This window comes from Polistes canadensis, unplaced genomic scaffold, assembly GCF_001313835.1.
Source record: "Polistes canadensis isolate GaletaPanama2010 unplaced genomic scaffold, ASM131383v1 scaffold_0, whole genome shotgun sequence".
Lineage (NCBI taxonomy): Eukaryota > Metazoa > Arthropoda > Insecta > Hymenoptera > Vespidae > Polistes > Polistes canadensis.
The window spans coordinates 1,276,109-1,286,380 of NW_014569547.1; the positions used below are offsets into that span (position 1 = coordinate 1,276,109).

The 10,272-nt window shown below is 27.0% G+C and overlaps 4 protein-coding genes across 11 annotated transcripts in view; 3 read left to right on the forward strand and 1 right to left on the reverse strand.

Moving 5' to 3' along the window:
- The first annotated feature begins 54 nt into the window (after nt 1-54).
- On the forward strand, nt 55-1,524 carry LOC106787961 (parkin coregulated gene protein homolog). 2 transcript variants are annotated; one of them, XM_014750809.1, is made up of 4 exons: nt 55-616; nt 682-1,018; nt 1,091-1,240; nt 1,313-1,524. In XM_014750809.1, the coding sequence occupies exons 1-4, from the start codon at nt 512-514 to the stop codon at nt 1,471-1,473; spliced, it is 753 nt and encodes a 250-aa protein (XP_014606295.1). In that variant the 5' UTR covers nt 55-511; the 3' UTR covers nt 1,474-1,524. The 2 variants fall into 2 exon arrangements, with proteins under 2 accessions (XP_014606295.1, XP_014606384.1); XM_014750898.1 differs by having other exon boundaries at nt 682-1,000.
- Nucleotides 1,466-4,902, reverse strand: LOC106787891 (probable glutamine--tRNA ligase). The gene is made up of 10 exons (XM_014750679.1): nt 4,689-4,902; nt 4,233-4,537; nt 3,962-4,149; nt 3,638-3,884; nt 3,260-3,557; nt 2,803-3,182; nt 2,404-2,722; nt 2,096-2,316; nt 1,822-2,014; nt 1,466-1,723 (listed from the first exon to the last, which is right to left on the reverse strand). Exons 1-10 carry the CDS (start codon nt 4,812-4,814, stop codon nt 1,673-1,675), a joined length of 2,328 nt encoding a protein of 775 aa, XP_014606165.1. The 5' UTR covers nt 4,815-4,902; the 3' UTR covers nt 1,466-1,672.
- Nucleotides 4,903-5,127: 225 nt separating this feature from the next.
- Nucleotides 5,128-9,090, forward strand: LOC106787688 (ribonucleoside-diphosphate reductase large subunit). 4 transcript variants are annotated; one of them, XM_014750468.1, is made up of 11 exons: nt 5,128-5,196; nt 5,451-5,597; nt 5,674-5,762; nt 5,864-6,041; nt 6,167-6,835; nt 6,930-7,092; nt 7,173-7,561; nt 7,643-7,830; nt 7,919-8,227; nt 8,347-8,535; nt 8,644-9,089. In XM_014750468.1, exons 2-11 carry the CDS (start codon nt 5,570-5,572, stop codon nt 8,908-8,910), a joined length of 2,469 nt encoding a protein of 822 aa, XP_014605954.1. In that variant the 5' UTR covers nt 5,128-5,196; nt 5,451-5,569; the 3' UTR covers nt 8,911-9,089. The 4 variants fall into 4 exon arrangements, with proteins under 4 accessions (XP_014605954.1, XP_014605792.1, XP_014605874.1 ...); XM_014750306.1 differs by lacking the exon at nt 5,128-5,196 and adding an exon at nt 5,220-5,324; XM_014750388.1 differs by lacking the exon at nt 5,128-5,196 and adding an exon at nt 5,259-5,279.
- A 271-nt stretch (nt 9,091-9,361) lies between these two features.
- LOC106793396 (gastrula zinc finger protein XlCGF26.1-like) overlaps nt 9,362-10,272 on the forward strand; it is a 5,588-nt gene continuing 4,677 nt past the window's right edge. For 2 of the 4 annotated variants that reach the window (XM_014760294.1, XM_014760316.1), the window contains exons 1-3: nt 9,362-9,668; nt 9,794-9,879; nt 10,035-10,061. In XM_014760294.1, the coding sequence (XP_014615780.1) occupies nt 10,046-10,061 (16 nt within the window). In that variant the 5' untranslated portion in view covers nt 9,362-9,668; nt 9,794-9,879; nt 10,035-10,045. Of the gene's footprint in view, nt 9,669-9,724; nt 9,880-10,034; nt 10,062-10,272 lie in introns of those variants that run through there. The other 2 variants (XM_014760309.1, XM_014760302.1) reach the window with 2 other exon arrangements.

Genomic DNA, 10,272 nt, shown 5'->3' on the forward strand with positions numbered 1-10,272 from the left:
ATAATATACTATACTATTATATTATACTTATGCAATTCAATTAAAGTAAATACATATATTGTTTTTAATTTTCAAAAGACATTTCATGAAAACTTTAATTAATTAATGTTATATATATTTTATTGCAGTGTTGTATTATATTGTAATATCTTACTATGTCATTACTATTATTTACTGTTGTATCACAATATTCAAAGTTCCGCAATTGACTAAATTGTCTGCTGTTAAAATAAATCAGTGTTCATGAGCATCATTTATATTACTTACGTCACTGATAATGATGAAATAGAGACTAACTGTTTATTCGATAAATTTATAAATACTGTTGCTAAGTAACTTCTTTCATCATTAATGAATGGTAACACTCCGTGTTTCAGTTATATTCACACATATTAAATAAATTTTGTGTATGTACTCGAAAAAGCAAAATATCTTTTTTTTTAACTATCAAGCATATTGAATATTTGTAATAATAGTTAAAAATATATGATTGAAATAAATCTTTATTAAAATGGTAAATGAAAAGGAATTTTGGAATAAAATTTGTGGAAATATACCACGATACAAAAAAAAAAAATTTAGAGTGGTTCCTGCTTTTACCATACAAGCAATGCAGGTAAAGCATCGCTATAATGAACTTATTAAATTATATGTTTAAAATTTTTACATGTATTTTTTTAGGATAACACAGTAGTTGCTGACCCACCACGAATTGAAATATATAAATGGCATCGCCCAAAACCATCTCAATTTCGAAAATATTATGAACGTGGCGTATTTCCTATTTCATTAGAAAATGATGCTTCTGGGTTAAAAATTAATTGGAAAGAAGATATATCAAGTCTAGATTTTCATTATTATTTACCTCTGTTCTTTGATGGTTTGATAGAAGAAGAACAACCTTATAAACAAATAGTAGAACAATGTATCTCCGATATGTTAGATCACGGAGGATCAAAAATACTACCTGTTCTTCCAAAACTGATTATTCCTATTAAAAGTATAATTTTATCTTCAAGTAACGGAATTAAATTTATATCATAGATTATGAGCTCCAATTACATTATTCACCCAAATGTTTTTATAACAGATGCTTTAAATACAAAAATACCAAAAATAATGTGCTCTACAATGAGAGTACTTCAGCATTTAGTACGTTCTGCTGATGATATTGGCGAAGCATTAATCCCGTATTTTAGACAAATTCTTCCAATTTTAAACTTACTTAAAAATAGAAATGGTAAAAAAATATCATTTGTATTGCATTTCACATACTTGTATTATATCCAAATAATTTAAATATCTTTTGTAGTCAACCTTGGTGAAGGAATTGATTATTCTCAACAAAGAGGTGAAAACACAGCAGATATAATACAAGAAACACTTGAAGTTTTAGAAATGTATGGTGGAGAAGATGCATTTATAAACATTAAATACATGGTTCCCACTTATGAGTCATGTGTTATGAACTAATATATCAAATAATTTTATTTAATCAAGTGTTACTGACAAAACAAAATAATATAGAACATGTATACATAGCAAAATATGTATAATTATCAATAGTTCTTAACCAGTAACAATTAATTCAAATATTTTATATTATTACTTTTATTTAAAATTTTATAAAGGTACAAACAAGCATAATATTGATATTATATTTGTGTTTTATTTAAATTTTGCCAGAGTCTTCTTTTAATGTAACTGTTCTATTAAAAACGACCTAAAAAACATAATTAAATAGATAAATTATTTGGTTAACAAAAATAATTAAAAAGATTAATCTTTTCAAATATACAGTTAGAAAAATTTTTAAATTACCTTGCCATGTTTTGTGTCGGGGTCAACAGAAAAGAATCCTACACGTTCAAACTGAAATTTATCAAAAGGTTTTACTACATTTGCTAAATTAGCGTCTAAATAACCAACGATTTCTTTTTTACTATTCAGATTAATGTCACTCAAAAAACCATTCGGTACTTCATTTGGATCTTCTGGGTTTTTATGTTTAAATCTATATGTAATTATAAAAACAATATTATATTAGAAATAATACGATAAATGAAGCTATATAATACTTGTTATTTATACATACAGGCGTTCGTATAATCTTATAGATGCTAGTGTAGGTTGTGATACCCAATGTATAAATGCTTTAGGCTTATTTGACTCTGAAACAGGCTCTTGTTTGACTATAAGATTTGTAATATTTCCATTATCACTTTTCTCTATAGATTCAATAGTAAGAACTACACCTGCATACTTTAAACCAACTGATTGTTTCGGAGTTAAACGTCGGAAACTTTTTTCATCTACCTATATATAAATGACATATTAAATTAATATATACTTATACTCCGCTTACAAATAGACTATACTTATATATATGTGTTTATTACAAACCTCTCTAAAATCAGATGCTTCAATGTATACAATTTTATCGAAAGTTATTTCATGATGTCCTTTCTCGGGTGCATTAGGAAAATTTGGTACCGAAAGTTTTAATGCCTGACTATGAGAAAAATTGCTAATAGTCACTTTAATAGGATCTAATACAACCATGTGTCTTACAGCAGTAATATTCAAAACATCTCTAACTGCAGCTTCTAAAATAGCTGGATCAACAACTGCTTGTGCTCCAGTTATACCCATTTGAGCACAAAAATTATTTATAGCTTCAGCTGGAAATCCTCGTCTACGTAACGCTGTTAATGTAAACAATCTGGAAAAAAGAAACTTATTTTTACAATTTTCTGAAAATAATATAATATAAAGCTATTAAATTTAATTAATTTTATAAACCTTGGATCATCCCAATCGCAAACAATTCCTTCTTCAATTAATTTAGCAATTTTTCTTTTAGAAACTACAGTGTAGTTTACATTTAATCTACCATATTCCCATTGAACAGGACAATATATGTCTAATGTATTACAAAGCCAATAATAAGATGATCTACGTGACTGAAATTCTTTAGTACAAAGAGAGTGCGTTATATTTTCTATACTATCGCACAAACAATGTGTAAAATCATAAGTAGGATAAATACACCATTGATCTCCAGTTCTATGATGTGGTAAATATTTAATTCTGTACGCTACAGGATCTTGTTTGCCTTCTTCCAAAGTAACTTTCATACGTAATGTTGCCTCACCTTCTTCAAATAATCCATCTTTCATATCCTGTAAAAAAATTTATTGTTATAAGTAAGAAAAACAGAACAGTAAATATTTGACAAATACTTGTTAATTTTTCTTACTTCAAATAGTTGTAGATTTTCTTCGATTGGACGATCGCGCCATGGACTTGGTGGTGGATTAAAACCTCTTATGTCTTTATTTGATTGGTGACAAACATATGCGAATCCTTTTTTTATAAGCTCTACAGCCCAATTATATAATTGCATAAAATAATCAGATGAATGTGTAACTTTCGCTGGCTTATAACCAAGCCATTCTACCATTTCACGAATTCCAATAAAGAATTTTTCTTCCTCTTTCTCAGGATTTGTATCATCATAACGTAAATAGCACAGTCCGTCGTTCACAGCAGCATATCTAGGATAAATTTTTTATCGTATCATAATTTGTGCATGTAAAATATACATATAAGAGAATATACAAATATATTTATATACCCAAAATTAATGTTAATAGCTTTTGCATGACCAATATGTAGAATTCCATTTGGTTCTGGTGGAAATCTCGTTCTTACTTTACCATCAGTTATTTTCAAATGTTCTTGCAATAACTTATTAGTATTAGGTGTTACGACATATCCCTCAGTTTTATAATTTTCTCCAGGTTTATGAAAGTGAACTTTTGTCTTCATTAGTTCTGTTATTGTTAATGGGTTTTCATTTGTCGACAAAGTATCTTTTTGTTCTAAAAAGATAGAAGATACGATTTTTTTATTATCTATTTGGATATAAGAATTTAAGTAATAATAATTCTTAATATACCTTCTTTTACTGTTTTTTTAACTTTATTTGATTGTGTTTGTTTCGGTACTGATTCAAGATCACTATTCTGCTTTGGTCCTAATAAATTTAAAATTTGAATATCAAATTCATTTTTTATTGCTTTCCCATCTGCCCACTTTAATGTATTACGTACTTGTTGCATTAATGGACCAGGATTAAATCGATATCTGTATATTATTAATCATGTTAATAATACCAAAATGATTATACTGTTATCCAATAATTATATTGCTCAAAGTAATTCAATAACCTTTTTTTCAAAATTTCATCCTTATGAATTTTAATAAGCTCCTCAACTTCCTCTTCAATTTGTTCTGGTAAAATAACAATTCCTATTCCGCAGGCTTCTTCGAAGGCTGAAATATGGATTTCTTCATTCAAGTTGCTAAGAATATAATTTAATGCAGCATCTAATCTTTGAACCGTATCCAATTTCCTTTCAGCTATAAACTTGGATAAAAATGGTATTTTGTCAGCGATCTGAGCTTTTATTTTTGAAGATAGATGATACAAGAGTATACCTATCTCTGGTGTAATATCAACATATTTTCTTGCCTGTAAAATAACAAAATACATTCAAGTTTTTTATATGATAATTATAAAAATTTTGGTAAGATATAATAATTCACTATATACTCAAAAAGTAAAAAAACATTTTTCGTTTATAAAATAAAAATTGAATGTAACTTTTTATCATATCACTAACCCCTGTGATAGCAAGTTTAAGATTTTTCGAAACTTGTGCATTTTTCAATGTTTCTTTTGCTTTTTGTTCACTTAAACCAATTTGTTGAAATAATTCAATACATTCATCCTTTTCTACAGTCATCATTAAATAATATTTTCACTTTCTTTACAGTCCACGTTTCAAGCAAGTTTAAACATACGGTATAACACAAATAATGCGGCTAAATTTATAATGCGTGACGTAACATCAAATGTGTCAGCGCATGTAATATACATACACGTCACACATACAAATTTATTTATCTATTTGTAATATATTTAGCATAATAATTATTGGATTTATACATACAAATATGAACAATATAATATAATATTATGCATGTAAAATGCAACAATATAGGAAATTTAATTAAATAGTAAACATGTAATTAACACTTTAATTATATATATATAATGTTTCAAATGCCAAGCACACGTAAAGGTTAGGTTTTTATAACGACCAACAGTTACTAGGTGCATCACATGTGGTTAGTTTGTATAACGACCAACAGTTACTAAGTGCATCACATGTGGTTAGCAACTCGTTCCCGCTTTTTCTCTATTAAAGGAAGTAATCAAACATTTTTTCTTATCTTAATTTGAGTGCATTGAAAAGGTGTGAAGGGTTTTATTGTTTCTAATTAATATATAATAAATATTAAACGTAATCACATTCATGTTTGAGTATAAAATTGTTAAAACAATCTTAAATAAGTAAATAATTGCTCATTATTTTTTATAGTTCCGCTTACAGTCACATTTCCGTTTCACATCAGAGCTCTTGAAAACAAGGAAGGATACATAATATTGAAAAGTATTAATAAATTAAGTTAAACTTATTATCCAATTATAGTTATCAAAATGACGAAGATGTATGTAGTGAAACGGGGTAAGTATATTTAATTACAGTTTAAGTTCATTTGATTAAAATTCCATTATGCTAATGAATCCTTTATTGTTATTAGATGGGCGACAAGAAGACGTTTGTTTTGATAAAATAACATATAGAATACAAAAATTATGTTACGGTTTAAATATGAAGTATGTTGATCCAGTAAGTGAATTTATAAATATTATATATAAATATATATCTAATATATATATAAATCATATTACATACTACAAAGCAAATCTTTAATTATCTATGTTTTATAGTCTGCGATAACATTTCGTGTAATCCGTGGCTTATACACTGGTGTTACTACTGTTGAACTAGACAATTTAGCAGCTGAAATTTGCGCAACTATGACCACACAACATCCTGATTATGCTATTTTAGCTGCTAGAATTGCTGTATCTAATCTTCATAAAGAAACAAAGAAGATTTTCAGCGGTATAATTATAGTTTTTATTTCCATTTATATTATATTTTATGATAATGTTAATGTAATTATTGCTCTAGATATATATACATACTATGTTTTGATATGATTTGTATCATATAATTTTTTATTTTAGATGTAATCGAAGATTTGCGATCTGCAGTAGATCGATATACCAAGGAGTCCAAACCTATTATCAGTGAAAAAGCTTATAATATCATAAAAAGACATGCAAGCAAACTAAATTCTGCAATTATTTATGAAAGAGATTTTAATTATAATTATTTCGGATTTAAAACCTTAGAAAGAAGTTACTTAATGAAAATTGATGGCAAAGTTGTAGAGAGACCACAACATATGTTAATGAGAGTGGCTGTTGCAATTCACGAAGAGGATATTGAGAAAGCTATTGAAACATATAATTATTTATCAGAACGTTATTTTACACATGCTTCTCCAACTTTGTTTGCTGCGTGTTCTCCGAAACAACAATTATGCAGTTGTTTTCTTTTAACAATAATTGATGACAGTATTGAAGGAATTTATGAAACCTTAAAAAGATGTGCCTTAATTAGTAAATGGGCTGGTGGTGTTGGTCTAAGTATACATTGCGTTAGAGCAAAAGGTACACCAATAAGTGGTAATCGTGGCGAAGCAAGTGGACTGATTCCTATGCTTAGAGTATTTAATGATATGTCCCGCTATGTTGATCAAGGCGGAAATAAAAGACCAGGAGCATTTGCTATATATGTAGAGCCATGGCATGCAGATATATTTGAATTCCTAGATCTTAAAAAAAATACTGGTAATGGTTTAATATAATTATAAAATATTAGTAAGATATAACAACAAATATAAATACTTTTAAACTAACTCTTTTTTATTTGTTCAACTAATAGGAAACTCTGAGATTAGGGCGAGAGAATTATTTTATGCTTTATGGATCCCAGATTTGTTTATGAAACGTGTTTTGGATGATGGTGTTTGGAGTTTAATGTGTCCGCATGAATCTCCAGGCTTAGAAGATGTTTGGGGAAAGGAATTTGATGACCTATACATTAGGTAACTAAATTAAATTAATGAATAATTTAGTTAAATTAAAAATATATATATGAAAATGAAAATAAATAATATTATCAAAGGTATGAAAAACAAAAATCCTACAAACGTCAAATTAATGCAAGAGATTTATGGACTGCTATACTTAAGTCGCAAGTTGAAACTGGAACACCTTATATGCTTTACAAAGATCATTGTAATCGCAAATCAAATCAACAAAATTTAGGAACGATTAGGAGCAGCAATTTATGCACAGAAATAATTCAATATACAAGCTCTGATGAAATTGCTGTGTGTAATTTAGCATCAGTCGCTGTTAATATGTTTATTGATAAAAATACAAAAACTTATAATTTTGAAAAATTAAAACACGTAACTAAAATTATAGTTCGCAACTTGGATAAAATAATTAATGTTAATGATTATCCTCTCCTAGAAGCTAGAAACTCTAATTTAAAACATAGACCTATTGGTAAGATATTTTTCAATTATTATTTATATGATTAACTTTTTTATATTCTCATGTTGTGAATAATATTATTTGATATATTAGGTATTGGAGTACAAGGTTTAGCAGATGCCTTTCTGTTAATGCGCTTTCCGTTTGAAAGTGAAGAGGCTAAAAATCTTAATATTCAAATTTTTGAAACATTATATTATGGTGCTTTAGAAGCAAGCTGTGAACTTGCTCAAGAGAAAGGCTGTTATGAAACATACGAAGGAAGTCCTGTTAGCAAAGGAGTAAGCATTAATTCTACATAATTAATATTATCAAAAAGTAATTATTTATTATTCTGCCGACGAATGTTAAATGTATGAATATATTTAGATACTGCAATATGATATGTGGGGTGTTACACCAACGAATTTGTGGGATTGGAAAGTATTGAAAGAAAAAATTGCAAAACATGGCATAAGAAATTCTTTATTATTGGCACCAATGCCAACCGCATCTACGGCACAAATTCTTGGTAATAATGAATCAATAGAGCCATATACAAATAATATTTATTCAAGACGTGTCTTATCTGGAGAATATCAAATTGTCAATCCTCATTTATTGAAAGATCTTATCGAAAGAAATCTCTGGAATGAAGATATGAAAAATGAAATTATTGCAAATAATGGTTCTATTCAGGTCAGACTCTTATATCTTATTTTATTTCCTTATTATATAATTATATTATACAAATTTTAATTTAAAAAAATTGTTCATTTCTTTTTATTAAATTTATTTATTTTATTATGTTATTATAGAACATTGATAGTATACCAGATGAATTAAAATTACTTTACAAAACTGTCTGGGAAATATCACAAAAAACAATTCTTAAAATGGCAGCGGATCGTGGAGCATTTATTGACCAGTCACAATCTATAAATATTTACATGGCTAAACCAACAGTAGAAAAACTTACATCCATGCACTTTTATGGCTGGCAAAATGTAAGTTTAAAATATATATATATAGTTAGTAGGATTCTACTTAATCTATACACACGTATGGTTTTAAAATGTATTTCAATCATAATACGACTTTGATTTTCTTTGTAGGGATTAAAAACAGGCATGTATTATTTGCGTACAAAACCAGCTGCAAATGCACTACAATTTACCGTTGATAAAAGCAAATTAAAGAAGACAAGGAAAATGTCTGAAGCTAATAATTCGCTTAATTCAAGTATCAAAAGTCAATATTTGAATAAATCTTCAACAGAACCAGAAAAAAATAGTTTTCACGAGAATGATACGATTAATACTATGGATGCATTTATATGTTCTCTTGAAAATGGTGATGCTTGTATGGCATGTGGATCATAATTATTTATATCTTAATAATATAATTGAGTTTAATAATATTATAGTTTTATATTTCCATTGTTAGATTTACACTATTAAGTAAATATAGTGAAAGAGTAAATAATAAAAAGATAATGTATTTTTTTCATAGTTTGTATCTTTAAAAAACGTATACATAAGTATCATATAAAAATGTAATTCTAATATTTTTATATTATATACACACATTATTTTGTTATGCATTTATATAAGGAAATAAAAGTAGAAAAACTCATTTGGTGTAACTGAGCATTTAAAAAAAATTACATTTTGAATTTGATACTAATTGATAATAAATAAATAAAAAGATAAATTGATAATCTACAAAAACAAAATGTAACTTTAACAGACGTAAAGTTCCTAGAAAAAGGAAGAATACAAAATTGCTTATACAGATGTCGCTTTCATTTATCGATTTAATAACATTTAGAGATATATCGATATCGAAAACTTCCAAGCCAGAATTACAGACAGCTTTCCCGTTATACGTTCGTAACATTGTAGAATGTTGGTAGGGGCTAATTAAGTTAATTGTTACATTTGCAATATGTATCAATTGATATATATATGCATATAATGAAAAATGATTGAATTTGGTGAAAAAAATTGCATAAGTGATACTAAATTTAATGTAAAAAGATATCATTAGAACAATTCCAATTGTGTCGATTCATACGCATGCGTGAAGTGTGTATGTGTAATTTGTGATACACGATTAAATAAAATAATAGAATTAGCGCGTAAGATATAATTTTCTTTTAAACGTTTAAATATATTATAGTAAATATTTATTCCAATTGACGTATTTAATTTTCTTTATATTATTTTAATATCAAAAACGAAGAGTATAATATTTTCGATCTAGGACGAAAGGTGTGCCCCTTTACGTAGGCCATTTTGTTGTGCTTTGATGTTTAAGGGAATTGTTGCTTCAGGCGCAAATAGGAACAAGTAAATATTACTAAATACAATTGATTATTTATAAGTAACAAAATATTTATAATAATAAATTATTAACATATAATTTAAAAAAAGACATTGTCTTTTTCTATTATAAACACAAATAGATTTATATAATAATTATTTACTTTGTTATTCATTTGTAGCACAAAAAATAATGGAGGAAATTATAGGTACGTACATACTTGTATTTATTTGTAACTTACCTTTAAATAAGATTATTAAATATTAATATAATCAAGATTTTTTTCTTATCCAAAATTTATTAATATTATTACTAAGTTTRYTYTTAGGGAAGTTGTTTTTTGGACGGGTTTAATTAAGATGAACACTATATTTATCCGTTGAACGTTTCGTCTCTATTTGAGACTTCCTCAGCAACTA